The 22,789-nt window shown below is 45.9% G+C and overlaps 1 protein-coding gene across 5 annotated transcripts; it reads left to right on the forward strand.

Annotated features, from left to right (window-relative positions):
* The first annotated feature begins 934 nt into the window (after positions 1-934).
* On the forward strand, positions 935-22,779 carry RILPL1 (Rab interacting lysosomal protein like 1). 5 transcript variants are annotated; one of them, XM_086855339.1, is made up of 8 exons: positions 937-1,369; positions 4,678-4,828; positions 9,557-9,675; positions 10,563-10,790; positions 13,537-13,709; positions 14,226-14,318; positions 17,572-17,659; positions 19,989-22,779. In XM_086855339.1, the coding sequence occupies exons 1-8, from the start codon at positions 1,076-1,078 to the stop codon at positions 19,992-19,994; spliced, it is 1,152 nt and encodes a 383-aa protein (XP_086711465.1). In that variant the 5' UTR covers positions 937-1,075; the 3' UTR covers positions 19,995-22,779. The 5 variants fall into 5 exon arrangements, with proteins under 5 accessions (XP_086711463.1, XP_086711465.1, XP_086711467.1 ...); XM_086855341.1 differs by lacking the exon at positions 17,572-17,659 and adding an exon at positions 16,673-16,748 and having other exon boundaries at positions 19,989-20,122; XM_086855342.1 differs by lacking the exon at positions 19,989-22,779 and adding an exon at positions 16,673-16,748.
* Positions 22,780-22,789: the final 10 nt, after the last annotated feature.

Raw genomic sequence — 22,789 nt, forward strand, 5'->3', positions numbered from 1 at the left:
CTTCCTACTCTGTGTATAGCAAATGGCAGGACTGGGACCTAAAATTATTTCCAGACACATTTAACTTATTTGTAAAGACTCATCTGGAGCATCTCTTCCTAAAAGCATCTCTTCCTATGCAAATAAGAAGATCCAAACTTTCAGTCACACCTGAAAGCAAAAATACTGAAAAACCTGACCAGAAAAATACGTTTTGGTTCCATTTAAATTCCTCTGTAAGTGGATCCATGCCAGCAAGCTCCTTGCGTGTGTAAAATCTCCACTGATCCTCGGAACATGTGCTCACTAAAGACTCTTTCTGTGCTCTTGTGGAGAAGAGCCTAAAACCCCTAATACTGATGTGCAGCTGCTGTGTGCGCTGCAGCACCCCTCGTTCACCCCATTCCATGTGCATCCATCACCCTCCGTCCTCTTCGGGAGCAGGGGAACATCGCCTCCCGTCCATCCTGGTCCGGACGTGTCAGCTCCGGACACTGCGCTCGCTGTTGGGTCCCACGGACACAGCCGCGGCCCCTGCCCCTGCTGCGAACCCACTCCAGCGCAGGGCATCGTCTGCGTGGGACCCGAACCCCGAACACGGGCAGCTTCGAGCTCTGCCCGCTCAAACTCGCGGCTGCGCTCCCCGGACGGTACCGAGAGCCCTCCGGGTGATGCTCGGCACAAGCAGCGAGCGAAGAGCGCCCGCGCTTGGCGATGCTCCTCTCCCAAGGGGGCAAACAAAGCCCCGCGGAGCAGCGAAGACCCCCGCGACTCCTCCCGGCGGGGATGGTCCCGGGAACCGGGAGGCGCGGGGACCGCGGGCATGCGCGGGGCCGCCCCCGGCCCGCCCTGCGCCGGGCATTGGCCGCGGGCGGCGGGGCGGTGGTGGCGGGGACGCCGCGCCCGCCTCCCGCCGCCGCTCCCCCAGCGCCGCCCGGCCAAGTTTAAACACCCCCGGCCGAGCCGCCCGGAGTTCGCGGGAGTTGCCGGGGGCCGCGTCCCGGGCTCGGGGCAGCGGGAGCGGCCGCAGGGGAACCGCCCCGCCCGGAGCGAGCCCCGCCGCCGCCTATGCGGGCGCCGCGGGGCCGGGCGAGCCATGGACGGCGGCGGGGCGCCGCCCGCCCTGGAGAAGAACGCGGCGGAGCTGACGGTCATGGACGTGTACGACATCGCCTCGGCCGTGGGGCAGGAGTTTGAGCGGGTGATCGACCAGCACGGCTGCGAGGCCATCGCCCGCCTCATGCCCAAGGTGGTGCGGGTGCTGGAGATCCTGGAGGTGCTGGTGAGCCGCAACCACATCAACCCCGAGATGGAGGAGCTGCGCCTGGAGCTCGACCGCCTGCGCCTGGAGAGGATGGACCGCATCGAGAAGGAGCGAAAGCACCAGAAGGTGCGGGCGGGGGCCGGGGGGACGCGGCGGGGCAGGGCTGCCCCCGCCTGCCGCAGCCGCCCTGGGGGAAGCCGGGCTCCGGCCCCCCCGCCGCCGTTCTCCCCCCGCCGCCGCCGGGAAAACAAAGAGCGACGCCGGGGTGCGGGCCGGGATGCCGCGGAGCCGCGGGAGCGGGCGGGGCACGCGTGCGGTACAGCCCGGGCGGGCTCACGGGCTCGGCGCGGATGCTGCCTTAGCGTCGCTGAGGCTTTGGGCGTGTTGTTGTTTTTTGTTTCCTTCCCTCCTGGAAGTTTCCTCCCTCCTTCCCTTTCTCCACCCCTTCCCCCAGTCACTGCATTTCCTTCCCCTGTGTCTCCCCGGTTAGGACTCCTGCTCCATCCCCTCTCCCGACGAGAGGACAGTGCTGCTTCCTGCTAGGCCAGGAAAGGTCACTGACAAGAATACACTTTCCTCTCCGGAGCTGGGAATGATTTAGCAGTCTAGTTTTCCTGGCACAGACTTCGGGTTAGTCAAGTCATAGGCGAGAGATGGAGAACCGAGTGATTCCAGAGAGCAGAGCTAGAGCTGAAGAGTAGGGAAGAGTGCTCTGCCGGAATGCTGCTCCATCCTCTGATGGCAAGATGTGCCTTCACTTGTTCTGGGGTGGTCATAGCATTCCCTGACCCCACTCCCATTAAAGCCCAAGGCAGAGAGCATTTCCCATACCCTGTTATTGCAGGACAGCATGCTCCAGTTACTGCAAAAACTGTAAAAGTAGCAGATCTACTCTTCAAACCATCTAGATAACTGATATAAGAAATGTTTCTTCTGGTAAATGACTGTGCTAAATCATCACTGCTGCCTCATGCCGTTCCTGATTCCACACACAGAATCAGGATAAACAGGACACAGGGGGTTTCTGGAAGAGAGATCCCAAACTTCAAGGTTTGGCTCAACTGGATAAATCCCAGTTTTATATTTTAAAAAGAGACAGCTAAAGCCTAGCATATGGAAAATCCAGGATTAACCCTGCAACGTTTTGCAGAGGGAGTCTCAGGGCAGTGTCTGAAAAGGAAGATAAAAGACATTTAATGTACAAAGCCTTGATAAGGCTCAGGAGTATGAAAAAAGGTCTAGAGAATAGATACAAATATGCTGGATATTTACCAAAGGCTGCATGAGGTGGATACTGAACCAAACCAGTGTAATTGTACAAGTTGTTCTGTGTAGATGTTTCTGAAGTTCTTGTAAGTGTTAAAAAGTTTCCTGAACATGTCAGCTGATCTCTCTGCCAGTCAAGCACCTCTGCTCAGCTCTGTCAGCTTCTCTGAGGGTCATCAAGTGGCTCAGGGAGTGTTTAAACAATCTACTTCAGTCTAAACAGATTTTAACAGGAAAATAAACTGCATGATACATACCAATTTTTAATCATGCTGGTTCCTAGTTCACCATGTCCCTATAGAACTGTGGTCTCACATCTCTGTTCCAGTGTGAGGGTTTGAAGACTCTTTCACAGGACAGGTGCTGATAAGCAGAAAAAAATAGAGAAATGAGAAATAGTTTTTGACCTCAAAGCCTCCAAAAAACACCCAGAAAAGCATTTAGTGGTCCTTGTAAGCATCAGTTAATGAGATTTCAGCACTTAAACTTTATGTGGGAATCTGTTATGTGTCCTCTGGCTCAGCACCCACTGCCTGGGGCTTCCTGAGCTGCCTGGCCCATGGATGTGCCTCCCCTGTCTGGAACTTCCATTAATGAGGATTCAGAAGTTAATTTCTGCTCCAATTCATTGGGCTCTTCAATAGCAGTAAAATGACAAAGTTTGCCCAGGCAAACCTTGGCATAGCTGTGTGTTTACAGTGCAGCCACATATAAGTGATATAAGTTTAGATTGTTTGGGGGTTTGTGTGCATTCCATTTTGGTTTTATCAATATGCTTGTAAGTGATGAATGTGCTGGTTTATTGCTAAAATAGGTCACTGCGTTATTTTAGCTACAGAGTTGTAACAGGCAGCATCACTGTAAATAGTCCAGGTTTTTGGAAATACCAGATTCATTACAGATTTACTTTTCTCTCAAGTTAAAGAGTTTCAGGTAAAATAGGTGATTAATGACAATTTTTTTCCTTTTTAATAATTAATTTCCTTTTTAATAATTAGCTCTGCATGGCTTGCCACACCTCTGCTATTTATTATTCTTTGCCACATAATGTTTTCTGCAACACTTCTAGCAGCAATACAGTAATAAATGCCGGAATAAAATGGCATTTGGACCCAAAAGTCACCAGGAACATGAGTTCCCATTATCAGAGCATTCATTCAAAGCAGAGAGCTATCCTTTAATCTCTCAGCAGAGTTTATTTTAGCCTGGAGCTGTGCTTGGCTGGGTTGTTGTCTGAATGTGTTCTGTCGTTAGGTAGGAAAGGGGCATGTGGATGATGTGAAAGTCATTGGTGACTCAGCCTGGCTCCAGGGATTTGCATGCAGCTTTTTGTTTGAAGAACATAAGTGAAAATGGAGCAGGGAATGCCCCCCACTGCAGAAGTGAGATATAGAAAAGCTTTTGGAACAAGCAAGGCTCTAAATACAACTGTTTTGCTCGAGGATGTTTTACTTTTTGTCCTGACTTGACCTTCATGAGGATTGGTGACAGCTGCTCTTGACACAGAGTGTCCCCACAAATGGGAGCTGTTTTGACTGGCCTGGCTGCCATGGCACAGACACCACCCAGGACATTCCAAGAGAACAATTTACATAGGAAGCAGCAGGGTTTGGGCTTGTGTTCACCACGTGCGCCAGGAGCTCTGGCTTTGCTGCACTGGATCACACACTCATCAATTTACATTTGTGTTTCATAACAGGAGTGTAGCCCAGGCTGTTCTGTCAGAATGAGCATGTCCAGTCCTGAGTTCCTGGCCCTCGCTCTGGGATGCTTTGGGGGCTTTCTAACACCTTTCCTGGGATGCAGGAGGGAATTGGTGCTCGTGTTTGGTTCTTTTTCTAACACAGCTGCATCCTTAACCTGGTCCTCCCATCAAAGCAAGGCATAAGGAGCCATCCTTTGGGTAACTGGCATATCAAAAATGTTTGCATCAGGAATGATCCCCTCAGGTATTTACATTCAGCATATAGCAAAGGGGACTGTGGTGGCTGATTTCCTGGTGGTGGCATTAGAAAAGCAGATGTCTTCTAAGAAACTCGAAGTACTCTCATTTAATTGTTTTCCGTAAGAATCAGTAGGATCATTACTAGTTTGATCTGTAAATGGTCCAGGCAAAGACTCTGAACATGTTTTAAAATATAAATGTGTTGTCCTGATCTACCTTGTAGGAATTAGAACTGGTGGAGGATGTCTGGAGAGGAGAAGCACAGGATCTTCTTACCCAAATTGCACAGCTGCAGGAGGAGAATAAACAACTGATGACAAACTTGTCTCACAAAGACATTAATTTCACAGAAGAGGAATTTCAGAAGCATGAAGGCAAGTTTGCTACTTCAATTTCAGTCCTTGCTTTCTTACAAAAAGAAATACTTTATCAAAATACTTTGACTGGATATTGTGGTGTGGTTTTTCCTTGTAGATTAATTCAGATCTGGGTTTTGAAGTCTTGTTTGCTTATTTTTTTTTTTTTACTTTTTGTTTGGCTGAGAAGCATCTCTGGAAGTAAAGTCTAGATACACCTTTTGGTCTGTCACTTGTTTGGGTTCTCAATATTCTGTTATTCTTCAGAATAAAATATTCTGAAGCCCTCCTTATGTTTTTTAATACAAACAGAATAATCCATTCAAGTGTTTATTTCACACTTTATGCACAAAACCAAGGGCAGATAGATCTCACTGCAGCAACTGAAACAATTGCCAGCCTCAGCTCTGACCCACAGCTCAGCCAACAGCTCTTTCCCAGAAGCAGAGAAATAGATGTCCCTTTGCTCCACCATTCCCAGCAAAGAATTCGAGGTTGTGAGATCCCAACTCCATTTCCCAATGTCCTGACTGAGCAGTCTGAAAGCAGATCACACACAGCTGAGCCATCACAGTTCTCCAGTGAGCATTAGGAATGAAGGGATTCCTTCTCCAGGCTCCAGAGGTTGGGATTAAATGGAGGCTTGCTGGAGGTGAACAAAACTGTCCAACACTGTGGAAGTTCCACTTGCTCTCTCCCTGAGGCTCAGTGATGCTCGCTTGCACTGGGGAAGAGTATAATGAAACCTTCAAAAAGTAAAAATTGTTAAACCTCTCAAGATACTTTTAACAACAAATGCAATGCTTTCAATTTAGGAGTCAATTAGTGGCAAAGAAGTAGCTCAACATCAGGCTGACAACCTCCATGCAAAATTCAGAATGGCAGTAATGAGTCATGGACTATGAAGACTGACATTGTGTTATAAAGAACCAGCTTCCCCTTTCTTTTCTTTTTTTTTTTTTTCCTTCTTTTTTTTCCCTTCCAGTGGCTATCTAGCTCACTGCAGCTCATGTGCTTGCATTTAAATATAGCCATACTCTTCACATCCAGCCAGCCAAGCAAATGCCAGACGTGCTTTTCTTGTTATTTTTACTGTCTACCCATGTATGACAACACAAACAAAACCTATAAGCCCATTCCAGAGCTTAGATTCTGAGATCACTGATATTCTTTGTCCAAAACATTCCGTTTAAGTGAAATCTTTAATTTATATCAACCCCATTTAATTATTGGGATCTATTATATCAAACCAAACTGTTTTTCTTTTAGGACATATTGTCATTAATGAGCAGGGATAGATTTGTCTTGAATGACTTGTTTGGATAGTGTCAGAAAGCAGTTCTGCTCTTTTTCAGTCTCTGATGTAGAGTCCAGAGAGGCGGGATTTCAAGCTCAATACTGGACTAATTATTATAATACTGGAGAATTAGCTGGACTAATTTTGAGCAGACTCCAATGCTCCTATCTGAGCATGGTTTAGCACTGTGATCTTGTCTCCCCTCAGCACTGGCCCCGGGGATCAGCAGCTCACTGCTTACTCACCAGACAGGGAGAGGGGTTATTTTACACAGGCAACTGAGGCCACTGATTTGGGTGTGCAAGACCTTGAGAGTCAGTCTTGCCAATTAACTCTCAGAGCCTCATTTGAGCATGATGAAGTTTTCGTGGGAGAGGCAGAGGCAGTCCTGTGCAAGCAGGAGTGTTCTGTGCAGTCTGAGCAGAGCAGGGTTTGTGTGAAAGGACCTGTGGCAGAGCACAAAACACAAGGGAGGGGTTAAAGATGAGCCTGTAACACCCATCAAAGCGACTCCTCCCTTGCACAGAGCACTGCTTGACTGCTGACTGATTGGAATATCCTAGGAAAATGCCACATGCAAACTTGACCCAAGTGTGTCAAACAGGACGAGCAGGCTGCTGTGCCACTGCAGGGGAGCTGCTGTCTCAGCCTGGCTGTGGGAAGGGACAGGCAGCAGGATGGCAGCACTTGTGTGACTCTCCTGTGCTGCAGGACCTACAGTTCCCTTCAAAAGAGGTGTTGAACTTGTTTTGAGTATTTTGGTAATGGTGCCACAGGTTCTGCCTGGCACTTGGCCTGTAGTGATAGATATGATATGGACACAGCACTGAACAGATCACTAAACATAAAGAATGTTCTTTCCCCCCCCTTTCTTTTTTTGGTGTCCTCCCCTCCAGCTGCTTTCCTTTCTGTTGCTGGAACAACACCAGGATCACAGCAACCCACAGGAAGCTGCTCATAGGATGTGTCTGGGGAAGCTGGCTGGGTGTGCCATTTAAGATCTTACAGTTATTAGAGTTTGAAACATTTAGAGATAATTATTTTACATTTAGGGCACTTAGTGATTTCCCTCTCCTCTCTCCTAGTGCCTGAGGAAATGGCAGGAGATGTGACTGTTTCACAAAATTCCCCACCTTTCCTTTCCCCCACCACTTCCTGAAATAAAATTTGTAGTGATCTGTGCACACAATTGAAGCCTTTTAGGTTCACCAAATGTTAGCAAGAAAAATGAGCACAGTGGGAGGAAAAGTAGTCAGCACTGAATGGTACTTTTTCTTTAAATAGCACCTGCTATCTAGAGATCTCAAAGCATCTCACAAGTACTAATGGATACAGCTGCATTCACCAGTGCTACCTCTTCACCAGTCTAAAGTTTCACAGCAGTCCCTCTACTTCAGGGCAAAGTTTTGGATTCTTCTGGTTTTAAATACAGCTGATGTTTCAGTCCTCAGCCCTGAGACTAGCTGCAGTGAGGGGATGCAGGAGCCTGCAGAGGTCTGTGAGTACAGAGAAGTACCAGACCTGTGTTGTGGTAGAGGAATGTGGATCTTTTAGAATAGTTAAGCAGCAGTTTGTGTTTGTGATACTTGTTCTCCCTGGTGGGTATGAGCTGGTACCACACCAAAGAATTAAAATTACCCTGTGAAGAGCTAGAACCCAGAGCAGCACAGAGCTGATAAAAACCAGGGTCCAGAAATAGAGCAGGCAATGTACCACAGAATTAAAAGGGACGAGAAGGTAATACTAGACTGCGAACACCGTGTCACTGGCAGTTCTTTTCTGGGGTTTGACAGGAACACATCCTGTGAACCAAAGCCCTGGCCAGCCATGACCACCAGTCCTTTTCCCAGCAGAGCAGTTCCCTGTTCTCTGCACAGCCATAGCTCTGGTCCTTTAGCACTGAGGATTGGAGCTGCTGTTCCCCCTGTTTGCTTTGCTCCACTCCCTGCATGGCAGTCCACATCCACCAGTTACTCCCTTTCCTTCTCTGAGGTTTGTCCTGTTCTATTCTATCATCCATCAGTTCATTCTGTAGCTGACCTGTGAGCTGGAGTTCCTAAAGACATGCAGCTAAATTCTCTTATGGGAACAACTCTGGATTTCTCTGATGAGGGAAGAACAAAACCAGAAAGTCTGACCTGATGTTGGAAAGTAGAGCCTTTCCTGGCTGGATTCATTTGATGCATAAAGATACATATTTCTGATGTGGGAGCTGCTTTAATATATTAAAAAGGAAGCAACTTTCCAGCCACCCCAGAGTGGGGAGTGAATTAGCACCACTTGCAGTTCGTAAATGGAAGAAGCTGAAGACCCACATAACAAAGTACTTTGCCAAAATTAGTAGAGTTAGCAGCAGACCCTGGATTTGAGCTCCTGCTTGGGCTGAATTTTGGCCAGAGGAGCCACACACTGCCCTGGTTGCAGGGTTTTTCATCTTCAAGGATGTTGTGCAAGGTGATTTCATGTGATAGTTCAGGACCATCAGACTGCACATCTCTGTGCCATTCTCAGGGAAAGTCAGGGCAGGAGGTTCATCATCTCACCGAGTTAAAATCACTGGTCTGTGCTCTCAAGAGCCCATCACTGCAGTGCCAGGTCCAAGTTATCTCTGTAATGGCAAATAGAAGAATGCTTCCTGTTTTGTGGTTTGTGACATTTCCTAATGATTCACTGGTCAGATTTAAGGTGAATCTAACCCATTCTTTATTTTCAGACAGGATCAGTGTTGTGTTCTTGGCAATGTTCCAAACTCCTTTCACCAATGAAATGCTATGAAGTATTTTTTTTTCTCAAGTACAGTTACTCTAAATATGAATTACCACACAATAGGATGGGAAAAGGGTGGCAAAACATGAGAAAATATGTGACCATAATTCAAACTAAATTTTGGTTCTGCATTCAGGGTGCAGGTACCCTCTGAAGGTCCTTTTTAATTTTCTTTTCACCAAACACAAAACTGGATTTCAACTAAAAATCAGTCTAGCTCAGTGCTCCTCAGCTGGTTTGGATCCAGATGCAATCCATAACAGTGATATGTTGTTTACATCTTATTGAAGATCCAGACCATCTTTTTTGCAATTTTCACAAGGCCTTTGCCAGCTGATTCCAGAGACAATCACACAGATAACTGAGCTCCCTGGGGCATGGTGTGAACATTGATGTAAAACTACTAAGGCAGCAAGATGCAGCACTGTCACTCACTGTTATAAATGTTTCTGAGGACTGTCAGTTCCTTTTTTAAGGAGTCTCTGTGCAGTTGCTTTATGGAGTGGATTCTGTCATCAGTGTTCTCTGTTGCCCTTGAAGTAACCTCTAAAGCATCTCTGTAATTCTACCAGCAGGCAACTTCCAGAGTCTACTTAAATATTTCTCATTGTTATTGTTCTCAGCCTCAGCAGCTCCTGACTGTCCTTAGTTTGTGTTTTATGTTTTGGTTTTTTTTTAACCAGGGATGTCAGAAAGAGAGCGGCAAGTCATGAAGAAGCTGAAGGAAGTGGTAGATAAACAGAGGGATGAAATCAGGGCAAAGGACCGGGAACTTGGACTTAAAAATGAGGATGTAGAGGCTGTAAGTGGCTCTTGATCTTCCTATTTCTCTTCTTTCTCACCCACTCTTCCATAGCCTGGTTTTGAGTTTAAAGTAAATATAGAAAGTGTAAAGAGTGCTGGATTAATAGTCCTGCAGCTAAAGTGTCCAGCAGAGCTGTGGAGTGTCCAGAATGGTCAGGCTTCAGTGCAGTCCCACACCAGGGATGCAGTGTGCATCACCTCTGCATGAGAAGGGCACTGCTCAGCCCAGGCCACCCCTGCCAGCAGTGACCTGTTCAGGCCTCAGCCTCAGATGAGTCGCAGACTCCACTGTGACTCCAGGCATGACATGAGATTTGGCACTTTCTGTGGAATGACCTGCTTACCCATATTTTGCTTCCCATTCCTCACTCTGCCTCATGTCCTTAAGCCATGGGACTTTCCTGGCCTAGGTGATCTCTGCTCTGTCCAAGTGCCTCTGGCAGGTGCTGCAGCCTTTCGAGTTGGGGCTGTCCACACACACCCAGCAGGTCACATCCTGTCTTAGGACAGACCTTGGAGCTCAAAACAAAGGACTTATAAACTGAACACTAAGGATTCCTCTGTCTTGTCTTTCTTCTCCCCTGGGTTAAGATTTGATTCAGAATCCCATAAGGCACCCTATCCTTGAACTAATATCAGAAGTGATGGATTTGCTTTTATCTGAAAAACTCCCTGTGCTGGGGGAATTTACTCTAGAAATCAATTAAATTTGGGTGACTGAAATTGTAGTAGATAATTAGATATTAGAAAAACTAATCTGGGGGTGAGGAGAGGGGGGGAATTTTTTAGATTAAATGCAACAGGAACCCACTACTTCAAGATGGTGTTTGGGACTGGGCCATCGTGGCTGAATGGATCCTGAGCTCTTGCATGGATGTTGTGCAGCTCCAGCAGCAGCAGAACAGGTTGATGAAAATTAACCACGACCTGCGGCACCGGATCACGGTGGTTGAGGCCCAGGGGAAGGCGCTGATCGAGCAGAAGGTGGAGTTGGAAGCGTATCTGCAAACCAAGGAGCAGGAGATGGGCAGCCTGAGAGCAGAGCTGGGGAAGCTCAGAGAAAAGCTGCAGGGTGAGAACACCCAGGCCAGCCAAAATGGGGAGGAAGTAAAGGTAAGAGGCACTTTGAATAATTTTTTAAACAGCCTTTTAAAAAGCTTTGGACTTCATACCAAGTACCTCTTTGCCTTTTGGCAGGGCTGTGGTATGTACACACCTACCCCTTCTCCCAAAGGAAAACAAACCAATTCCTTGGAAAGTCTGGGTTTTCCAAAGACAAACAGCCAACAGTAGCTTCAGCTTTGCCAGATCTGCAAATATTCAAGGCCAGATGGGTCACAGGGGTGCACAGGGGTGACAGTGGCAGATGAACCACAGTGGAACAGAAACTGTGCCAGAAGCAGTCCCAGAGTCAGGGCAGAGCTCTGCACACCTCGTCCCTGCAGTGCTTATGGCACTTTGGATCAGTCAGGACTAAGCTGGTTAAGTACTACCAAATCAACATATAAATATTTCAAGGCACTTTTTAAGAGGAATCAACTTTGGCCTTATTTCTGCTTTTGCTTCCTATTAGAATTTGTGCAGTGAAGTGTTGTGAGCACAGATGTTTGTGAGAAGCAAATGTTCCTGCTGGCAGAGGCAGGCTCTTGCAGAACAGGCAAAGTGACAGTCTGCAAATGGAGCTGGGCTGAGATCAGAGCAGCAGGAATGCAAACCTGAGGGGAGCTTCCTGAGAAAAAGATGCACTGATCTGTTCTATCCCTTAGTCCTCTTTATGGTTCCTGGTATTTTCCTTTGTGCCTATAACATTACTTTTTTATTCCTGAAGCAAACATACTGCATTTCCCTCTCCTAATGATGCTCTTAGCATCCTTACTCTAGATCTAGTAGATTTACTACTCTTTGAGTAGAAAATGCAGTAAGGGGTGTCGTGATATTTAAGAACTGAGAGGAGTTCTGTCACACAGAGTTGTTCAGCTTGATGCATTGGTAAGAGCTCCACAGTGTAAATGCCTGACAGACTGCAGCAGAGAGTGAAACATCCACTGAAACATCACTGGCAACAGGCAGGAATACACATCAAAAAGCAGAGACAAGTGCTGATGAGGTACCTTGGTCCCCTGGGAATGTGACAGCCAGTGTTGTCATGTCACTGCCGAACGGGCAAGCACTGTATTAATAATGAAAAGGATTATTTCATTGCTGTTAATTCAGGATACCCAGCTTTGTAAACGGGGCTGGGGAGCCCAGGCCTGGAGCCAGCAGGAGTGAAAGTGTCCTCAGTGTCTGCAGAGAAAGGATGCATTCTTCACCTCTCTCCAACTCATCAGTTCCATGGCAATGGTGCCTCTTCTAATTAGAGCCGTCCCTGCTCCCCCTGCCAGAGCACTGCTCACACAGGAATTGCAGTGGCAAGCAGAAAGCTGGAATAGCTGTATGCTCCAGAATGGACATTGCTTGTTGGCCTCAGTCAAGGACATTTGCATCAAGTACAAGGCTGCTCAGTCTTTGCTGATTTGAGCCAAATCTAGTAAAAATAGCTTATGTGGGCAGAGATGTGGGGTATAACCCAAATATACAACCAAAAGAAGAGACACCAGCTCAGAGCTATATCTAGGGGGTGAAGAGGAGGAAAAGTGTTTGGCTAATTTCCTTTGAGCCTCTATTAAGGTTGCATCAATCTTAATTCCATGTAGTCTGTGCAAAGGAACGTGTTTGGATGAAAAGGGTGATCAAACAGTGCCCAAGTGAGCATCACTCCACTGCCTCATCCCTGCAGGACAGGCACTGAAATTCACCTGAAATTCACCTTGCACCAGCCTTAGCCAAGTTCAGCCTGAAACCACGGATCAGTGTATTGCAAAACCATTTCACAGACACAGCAGCTTAGAAGAGGGTAGGGTCAGGGTTACAAATAATGGACTGTGTAGGAATTTCACTATTCAACTCCTGAAATTTCCAGCTTTTATCCCACCAAGCTGTCACTGCCACACAGGAGCTCTGAGACTGATCTCTGCATCCTCCCAGGAGGGTGAGTGGCTGACCTGGCTGCTGGCAGCTCTGATTTCATGTGCTGGTTTCTATCAGTCCTTGCAAAAAGCATCACATTTCAAATGGACTTTGCTACATTTCAAATGTATTTTCCTGGAACACAGTGTCCTGCATTTATTTGTTTTGTTATAAATCCTGCAGACCTCTTAAGGTTTAGAGCTGCTTTTCAGAATCTCAATTCCAAGTACCTTTCCCAGAACCTTGTGATTTTTCATCATTTCTGTGCAGCCCCTGAGTGGAACAACAGCGCAGGACCTGAGCAATGGTCTCCTGTGTGCAGTGCTTACACAGACCATGTTTTCACAAACAGCTTGTGCCACAGAGTTCTGAGCAAATGCTAGAGGAGACAGGAAGCAGCCTCACAGACCTGGGAATCAAGACTCATACCTATAGAGCAAATTCTGGCTTGTTGGGAACCACAGAAACTGGGTGGTGGGAGATAAAACTCCTCCAAGCTTCCAGTGAACTCTTAGAGGAAAAGAAGAGGCAAGAGTGCAGGTGTATAAACACCTAAACTGCAGTTTTCTGCCACTTTGTAGCCAGGTCTGGTGCTAACACCCCTCCTGGTTTTTAATGAAAGCATAAGTGGGGATAGAAACTTAAATCTCCACTTTTTAACTTACATTATAAGAAGACACCTCTTTATTGGAAGAGCTGGAAGGAAGTGCAAAACCTTTTCAGTGTTAATATAAAGAACTGATGTTTGGTTTACTCCATTTCTTAAAATTATGAATTCCTAAAACTGACTTATCAAAAATTGGACATTTGAATTGGATGGTGAATTTAAAGCCCACATTTCATTCCCTAGGCAGAACCAAACAATGATGATTGTCTCTCTGAGTCAGAAAAGATGGCATTGGACTTAAAAGATCCCAATCGCCCAAGATTCACCCTACAGGAGCTCCGGGATGTCCTTCACGAGAGGAATGAACTGAAATCTCGAGTGTTTCTGCTTCAAGAGGAGCTTTTATATTACAAAAGGTGGGTTACATCTCCTCTCCTGTTGGATGATGTGCTCAGGAAAGCCACAGGGCAGGTTCAGAAACAACAAATGTGCTCTGAAGTTCTGTTCAGATTTGTGTTTCTGCACAGGCTTGTGCAGAGACTGCAGGAATACAGCCTCGGTTTGAACCCAGCAACTCAAACTTGTCCTTCCTAACTCCCTGCCCTGAATCCTAGAAACATTACAAACATTTAATACATTTGAATTTCAAAACTGAGGATAGGAGTGGGTCTGAAATGAAAATTCTAGACCTTTTATTCGATCCATTCCTCTTCTCCCTCTCCTTGTCGCAATGGGAAGAAAATATTGAATGGAGACCCAGTTCTAGCTGCTGATCCTTGGTTGATAAAAAAATCTTCAGTTGATTTGAATGGGTTTTGAACAGATCTTTTTGCATTCCTTCATCAACAGTGCTACCTCAGGTTGAATTGTAGATCTCAAAGTGCTTCCATGGCTTGGGAGGAGAACATTAATTATCTTTTCTTTCTTTCAAGTGAGGAAATGGAAGAAGAAACTAGATCCCCACAGCCAACACCCATAATTCAGCCAAAACCCTCAACTCAGCCTGAATCTGGAATCAAACGACTGTAAGTAGCATCTTTACTAAGCATACTGGGTATAGTCTGTAAACACCAAATGTTTCTTATGCATAGGACTGTTTTAAAGACTTAAAAAATTTAGATAACCACATTCCTACTGTATATGAGAGAGACACTGAATGAGCACTTGGCAGATGTGGAACAACTGCTGGTTTTAGCCAAAACTTTTGCCTAGATCTGGGACAACTTTCAGTCTTGAATTATCATTTTCCCATGACCACACTGTGCCCATTTCCCTGTTGACTGAAGCCTTTAGACCCTGACTTGCACTATGTGGGCAGCACAAAAACTTTCTGTTTGCTGAGCAAATTTGCAGCTGAGAGGATGGGCACTTGTTTGGCTAAAAGAACCCCACCTTTTTTCTGAAATATTAATGCTGTTGTTGGAACCAAAGCTTATTGTCAGAGATGTGCTGTTACTAGTTTATCACTTAATTATGAAATCACTGTGTTGGCCAGTCTTTTTCTCTGTTGAAACTCCCTCCTGTGCATTTATATATTCCAAATTAAGTCTTCTAATCTCATAGCAACTCTTTGGTATTTTTGTGATATTGGGAGCTTAACAGTTTTAACTGCATAGGTGATTTTGGAACAGTTGTTTCCATATAAAGAGCTCTTTATATGTCCTCATCCTGTCCCCACATCCAAAACCTGCAGTCCTTATTCAATAACAGCCCTGAGTGAGAGTAAATTCCATAAGAAGATTTGGACTGACCCAAAGCACCATGAAGTCAGGAGGGCATTGTTGATTATTTGCAGTAGACTGCAGCTTTCTGCCTGTGATGAGAGAATCTTTCCTCTCACATGAGTAGAAAATATGAGTTTGGACTTCACTTTTCATTCTGCAGCTGTGGTGGTGATGATGATGATGATGATACTGTGTCGCACACAAGATCTTCACTGTAAAGTTTCTCTTTTCTTTTACATTTATTTTAGAGCATTTTTAAGCAAATTCTGTTGTAGGGAATGGTTGGTTTCAGCTCACACAGTTTGTGTTGTGCAGCTTCCATGTTTGATTTGAAATGGTGCCTTTGATGAAGCAAAGGCAGCATAAAAATGTAAATAGAGGTTGTAAAGCAGAGCACGTGTTGGTGAGGTATTAGCTTTGACTCTGCCTAAGCTGAAATTACTTCTTTTAGATGTCATGCTCTGTCCCCAGGTTTCACTCTGCTCTCTCTCCACTTAGCCATCATGTTAAATCAGGGAATATAAAACTGTCTACCGGAGTAATTTGAAGGATGGTAACAGTTTTCAGGTTTGTCTCATTCTTGCAGCCTGTCTGGATAGGATTTCTATCTAGGGGGTTTTATTTTCCTTCCCTCCTCCCCCTCTCTGTGTGTTGTCAACACTGTATTTGTAGTTGGGCTTTAAAAAGTCAGGAAATGTCACTGCTGGGCAAACCAAGTGTAGCTTCTGTCCTGTCCCAGCACCCTCCTGCCCCAGCTGCAGTCCCTGCCTGCTGCAAGGTGTCTCCAGAGCTCCCTTCTCCCTCTCCAGGGTCCCTCTGGCTGCCTGGGGAACACTCTGGCACATGAACTCTGTACCCAGTGATGTCATGAAAAACTTGGAGTGCTGCTTTCTGCTTGCAGAGTGCCTTTACAGAGGAAAAATGGGTTTGCTTTTCCCTCTCTTTCAGAGTTTTCCTCCTGATTAAACAAAAAGCTGAAGTACAAAAATAGGAGCCCTCCCAAGGGAAGTTTTGTGCTTGCCTGTGCAATGTGCCCTTTTTCCCCTCACCACACAGAGTCTGAGGGAATGAGCCATATGGATGTGTAGCCTCTGACAACCAAGATGTGTTCAGGTGATTCAGTGCTGCAAGTCCATAAAGAAAGGAAAACAGAAGCTACAGAAATCAGCATTTTTTCTGGGTTGGCACGTTTGGGGCAGTCTCTGAGTTCTGATCTCAGACTGACTGACTCGTACATTTGTCTCTCCCACATCACATGACAGAGTTTTAATGAAATAATGTAACCAGGAGGCTTTACTGAGGAGGAAAAGTCCAAGGATTAAAAATGCTCCCTCTGTTTGGAGCAGAAAACACCCTTTTGTTTTCTCCTTAAGACTACGTGCTTGTTTGTCACTGATGTCATGCTTCAAACAGCCAGGAGTTTTCTTCCTATTCTTGCAGTCTACAAAAGCTGGTGTGTCTGTCAGCTCTGCAGCTCAGGACGTGCCACGTTGCATAAAAATAGAAATCCTGGCTGCTGCTAATGATCCAACAGTGTTTACCCATTTGTTTTCAATTTTAATCTCAGAACAGCAGTTAGTGAGTTGGGGAGAGCTGCATTTGGTCACAAGTGAAATGTCTCTCGTGATTTCAACTTAATCTTTAATTGACATCAGTCCACAGTTCAAAAAAATATTTGGCACAAGGGAGAACCTCTGAGGAGAATCCCTAGACAAACAGAGGGTGTTGCAGGTACGGATGGAGGTGTGCTGGCAGGTGTGTGTGGGGCTGGCTGGGCACAGAGCACTTGGCTCTCTCAGCCTCTGCGCTGCATGGATTGTCTAATACTCAGTGGAAGTGCTGAACCCTCACAAAGAACCCGTCTTGCTGTGAGCCAGCTCCAAAGTGCTCCTGCCAGAGCAGCTGCAAGGTTTCCCAAAAGCATTCAGCTGCCTGCAGTTGGCATCTTCCTGCATGAGAAGTAACACAGATTCTTTTGGAACAGACACACAGGCCCTTTAACCACGGAGTTTCTTAGGAGGTTATTTCAAGAGTTCACCTGCAATACTGGTTTTAACTTGAAAGTATAAACTGTAACCCTTGTGAAATCTTTAACTGTAATGCTGATCCTCTCTAACCCCGTGCCAATATCCAGTAGTCACAACAGAGTCCTGTTTTGTAGTTCTTAACATACACCTTCATCCTTCATTTCATTGTGTCTGTGCCTGTTTGTCTCTTGGAACAAAAACGTGCACTCTGCTCTGCATTGCTAGAAGTGGTCATACCTCAATGAAATCCAACCCAGGTTGCAGGCTGCCTCACAACAGGAAAGTGGTATCTTTTAGAAACCCAAAAGCCATTGAAACTGCTACAATAACTGTTTTTCCTAAACAAGAGTTTTTTCACTGAGGAGAGCTGTCTTGGGTGATGCAGATCCCCCTCTCCCTGTAACGTGTCCTGTGTTGTATTCAAAGTAACCCCGTGTATCGTGTTTGCCTCTTTACTTTTTAATGGAATGCTTTTTCTTTCCCTTGCTCCAGTCTTATCTCTTCTGTGTCTGTACTTTCCTGACCAGGATCTTTACAGCCATAATGCCCATGGTAGCAGCTGGATTGATTCCAGACGATCCCACATTGCAGCCAATAAGAAGACTTGTGTCCCTTGTAGGAATTTTTTTTAAATGTTTGGTACTGTGGTTTCCTCTTGCATGACCCTGTGTTAACAAGCACTGCTGGTTGCATTCTCCTGGCTGCCAGTGGGATCCCAGAGGATCAAAGTGCCAATCAGAATGACCAGTCAGTGTCAGTACTCATCCCAGTCCTCCATGCTTATCCTCAAACTGACATTTTATCACCTTTTGCCTTAATGTTGCCATGCTAAACCAATCATTATTCCTCGGAAAATCGGTGCAATATGCAGTTCTAACCAGCATCTGTTAATTCTGCTTCCCAAGCAAGGCTATTCACAGTTCTCACCAATGCTTTTTGAGAAACTAGTTTCTAACAATTTGTTGCAATAATTAGTTAGAGTTGCAGAATGGAGAGGCTGATTTCCACATTAATTTCCACTGTTAATTACAGGCTGTTGCTTTCATGTCTTTCTATCTATGCCCTGTATATTTTGTCTCTAATTATGTATTTTGGAATAGAGTGTAAACTCTTCATAATCAATTCTGTCATCCAATTCTTGGCTCTCCCTGGAAGACATACTGATAATTGTTAATGCAAAGTCTCTTTGCATTAGAACTGATGCTTTAGTGATCTTTACATTTACAGCAATGACACAGTTTCCTCTCCACACAGACAGGCTTTTTCCAAACATCCTCCATGAGAATTTTCTAGCCATAATAACAATTTTCATTGTTTCAGAAGGAATTAAAACAGCTGAACCCTTTAGAGATTTACAAACTTATTTTTCTCCTGCTTAATTTCCTGATAATTACTGAGCTTTGACATTTGAAACTGACTGTATAAACACAGCAGTCCTTTGTGTGGGCTTCCAGACAGTAACCCTGAGCAGGCAGGACCAAATGTGCTCTGTAGAAAAGCTTGGTCACTTCTTTTATCAGCTGGAGCTGGCTCTGGCCCTGAAAATACACAGTATATGTGTGTGAACTTATGAGCTCCTGTGATGAAGGTGGTAGAAAAGTATGAGGCTAATTAAGTGCAAAATACTTATTTCACTATTAAGGCTGCACATTTGAAGCCAGGAAATGCAAAAGTTCAGGTCCTGCTGGCACTGTTATTTACGTGCATTTAAGTTGTGTAGTGGTTTATTTCCCTTTCTAGTCAACAAGTAATTATTCTTAATATTCTCAGTGTTTATCATCCAGCCTCCTGTGTATCGAGAGACATGGAAGGTGAAACTCCCTGGTCTGCACGAGGCAGCTGGGAGGGTTGGGATGGTGGTGCTGAGGGGGATGAAGGGAGACTGGGAGGAGGGAGAACACTGAGGAAGGTGAGCGTGGACTCAGGGCCAGGTTTATGCCTGACCAATATTCCACCACCCAACACAGCTGAGGTTATATTGGCACAAGCCCTTACTGTGGAAGCATTTGCAATTCCTGTCCTGGATCACAATTGTGTGACACTCGGTTCAGTGCAGGCAAAACAATCTTCACCTCCTGAAGCCCACCCAGCACTGAGACCAAAGGGATCCACAGCCAACTCAGTCCTTTGGCAGCTGGAACCACAACTTTTGCATTTCTCAGCAGGCCTAAACACTGCACTAACACCTCTTGTACTGAACCCACAACAAACACTGAATTTGCCTAATCCAGTAACTTCATCCCATACAAATAAAATGATACTAAGGATTTTTCCAGCTGTATTTCTTAGCTGTATTAAATGGCTGTTGGTTCATGTACGTCATTATCTTAGAGCACCCAGGCTGTGTGACAGGAAATGACATGCACACTCGTGTGCATTTGTTTAGAGCCTTCATGCTGCAAACTCTCATGCACATAGGTGCATTTATTCATTCACTTTTGCAGGAATCAAGTCTAGGTTTCAAAACATCTACACTGGGAAAAAATGTGGAGACTTATTTTCTTATCTTGTAAACTTCCCTGCTGACAATCTTAAAAAAAAAAATATTCTATTTCTGCATTGTGGTAAAATATACAGATTTAATGCCAAAGATACCACTTTACTTATGCCAAGAAACTAACCTGGATCGTGTGGCTTTGTTATCTGAGGGCTGGAGAAGGGGGAACCTACATCTAAATGATACCTGCACCTTGAAGAGTCAACAGCATTTAGAGCTTATCTAAAGCTTCCGTAGCCAAACCGCTTGAGATTGCAATGACTCCATCCCTAACAACATTCTGACATGCACTCCCATCAGGCTGCTCTGCCTTGATTTTCTGCAGATGCAGTCTTTTGCTCGGTGTTTTGTTGTGCTGTGTATTGGGGTGGGTGTTTGAAGTGCTTTCAGGATAGTTAACACTCTTCTTTCTTTTCCCTCCTTCCCTCACTGCTCCCTTCCCGAAAGGTTTAGTTTCTTCTCTCGTGATAAGAAACGTATGCAGGCGTCACAGAAAAATGTCCACTTCCAGGAAACTTTTGGAGAATGGTCACATTCAAACAGAGATGACTCCTACATGGAACAAGGACAAGAAGCCCTGCAACACCTGTGACTAAAGCCCTGAGGTGTTTGGTTTGCTGCAGTAGATCTCGACAGCCTCGTAACAAGAAGCTTCTGTAAAGCATTGCGGCAGCTCCATCACTTTTACTCGCCTTGCACACCTCGGGGGTTATTTCAGACTCTCCAGAAGGGATCCCTCACTGTTCACTTGGTGACTGTTTGCTGCAAACAGGAACCCAAGCTATGTAGTAACAGTTGCTGACACCCTGGGACATGGAAGCTTCTAGATGACTTGTTTCATGCTGAATAACAAGTCTATGATCTCGTTCATGCATTAACTACAGTAACACAAGCTTCTTTAAACCAAAAAAGGACCTGTGCCATTATTAGAAGTTTGTTTGCAGTGTATATCTAGTGCAGGGCTAAGACTCTTTTACCCTGTTTGTTAACACTATTGGTTGTTTGCTTTTTATTTCTGTAAGTATTTTTTCAAGAGGGATACAACAGCTGGATGTCCTTGGTGGCAGCCCACAGCTCTGCTGTGTCCTGTCAGTGCCACTGGCATTGGCATCTTGCAGAGTCACCCCTTGGAAATCCACCTGACACAGAGACAACTGGAGTAGCCTTGAGAGGGACAGTGAGTGTACATTTCCCTTGTGCTTATAGTGCCTAAAGCATGAAGAGCCGATGTATGAGGTGAGCGTGCCTTGTGTTCTGCAGTATTAATGAAAAACAAATTGCTTACAGGGAGGAATCCTAACTCTTGAATTTTTTCCCTTCTTACCAGGGACTTCCTGGCAGCGTAGCAGGCAGCTGCTGTAAAGGAATTAGATCTTTCCCACAGACAGGTTTTTAACTAAGTCACTCTTCAATTTCCTGTCTAGGTAAGACTGCCCAACTTCAGAGGGAAACACATCCTCAGCTGGCTGACATGAACTATTTCACTGACCTAGACACAACCCCAACCTTTTCTCTTGACTAAACACTATGTGGGCAGAACAGATGAATTCTGTGTGTGAGGCTGCTCCTCTGGTGGTGGCAGATATCTGGGTAGCCCCTGTTACAGGGCTGAACTCACCAGCAACAGCCCAGCAGCCAACCCCAGGGGCTGGATCTGCTTTGCAGCTGAGCTGGTGAGATCCCAGGCCTGGCCAAGGTTGTCCTTCCAACACTAAAACCCACCCAGTGCCAGTGCACTCCCCACCTCTCTCCACACACTCCACGAGGAAGCCAGCAGGTAGGAGAGGGTGTATCCATAGGAAAGGGTGTGTGTATCCACGGCTTCACGTGAGGACAGGGCTGAGGTGTCTCTGTGGCCTTGGCTGTGGGCTGGGGAGGTCCATGCTGGAGAGCACTGCTCGTGGGGAGGATCTCGTGCCAGCAGGGCCATGGGCAGCTTCTGCATGTGCAGCTCAGTGCCAGGGGCTGGGAGAAGCTGCTCCACCTGCTCTGTAGAGCCTCTTCTCAGGAGTGACACCAAGGATAGGAAATACAGCTCAGGCTGGAACAAAGCTCCAACTACTCCAGGCACTGAGTGCAGGAGGAACTCTCAAAGGACTCCAGAGAGATTAGTGCTGGCCAGTTGTTTTTAATACAGGGTGATCCAAGAGTGGATTTTTTATTTTGTGTGAGCAGTAAATGGTTCTTAGTCCATCTGTAGTAAAACCCTGGCAGTAAAACCTCTCCTTGCAGTGGTGGGCTGTGTGCTGCCCTGCTCCTGGCTGTAACTGCTTCATTCCAACATGGACCTTCTGTGTGTTCTAGGTAGAGAAAGTCTTTATTGTGCCCCCTGGTGTCACTGCAGCTTGGGGCAGGGGGAACATATGGCCTTTTATGAGACACAGTGACCAGAGTCCAACATGGGTATTGGGTAGATGTGGTTTTGCCTGGTTATGTTTTCGTAACATCCTTAAAACAGCAGCATTTTCCCCCTCCTGTTAAAAGCAACTCTTAAATGGGGGGAGTGTCTTAATTTAATGATACTTAAATTGGCAAGATCTGGCTTCACTTCCATATGAGAAAACAAAAAGTGCAGTACAGTCACATCAGGCAGTTAAATTATGGATGACCCCATTGAGTCTGTCCCGAGTGCAGTTCAGTTGTGTGGCTCATTCAGAAGGGATGCAGTGAGCAGAAACAACGCCAGAATGTGGGCCTGAGTAAGCAGATCCCTTTGGAAATCAGCTGAGAGCAAAGAGCTGGGATAATGGAACTGCACAGACCCAACCCAAGCCAGTGCAGCACAAAGGAAATCTCCAGTCCTGGTGCACGTACAGCGCAGCCCGGGGCTCTGTCAGGCCAGTTCTGCAGCCAACAGCAAACCCCTGCACGAGGCAGGAGAGCCTTCCCCCATCTCTGCACCCATTACCTCAACCCCTCGTAGCCCCTCCTGACCTGCTGGCATTAACCACTTGTTCTCATGTTTGCAATGCTGCAGCCACACACCCCAAGTGCCGTCGGGAAGGATGGCGCGGAGGGAAGCGTTTGTAAAGATCTGAAGATCTGTCGTGTATTGTTTGTCAATATTCAAGGAAAATCTGCTTTTAGAAAAGGGGCCAGGATGCTGGCAGGTAAGGGGTGTAACAATCCTGCCTGCCAAGTGCAGGATCACTGACATTTTTTGGGTTGGTTTATTTTTTTTTTTGGTTGGGCAGTAAATAATTTTAACGGTTTAATAAATATTTCTGAAAAACACCTATTTCTGCAAG

This window comes from Cyanistes caeruleus, chromosome 18, assembly GCF_971803275.1.
Source record: "Cyanistes caeruleus chromosome 18, bCyaCae1.hap1.1, whole genome shotgun sequence".
In the NCBI taxonomy this organism is placed as follows: domain Eukaryota; kingdom Metazoa; phylum Chordata; class Aves; order Passeriformes; family Paridae; genus Cyanistes; species Cyanistes caeruleus.

Bases quoted from the DNA above. Each gene is read 5' to 3' on its own strand.
- RILPL1 (XM_086855337.1), top strand. From the start codon at position 1,076: ATGGACGGCGGCGGGGCGCCGCCCGCCCTGGAGAAGAACGCGGCGGAG. The intron at 9,676-10,562 runs GTAAGTGGCTCT...GATGTTGTGCAG, and splicing joins AAAATGAGGATGTAGAGGCT to CTCCAGCAGCAGCAGAACAG. The intron at 13,710-14,225 runs GTGGGTTACATC...CTTTCTTTCAAG, and splicing joins GAGCTTTTATATTACAAAAG to TGAGGAAATGGAAGAAGAAA.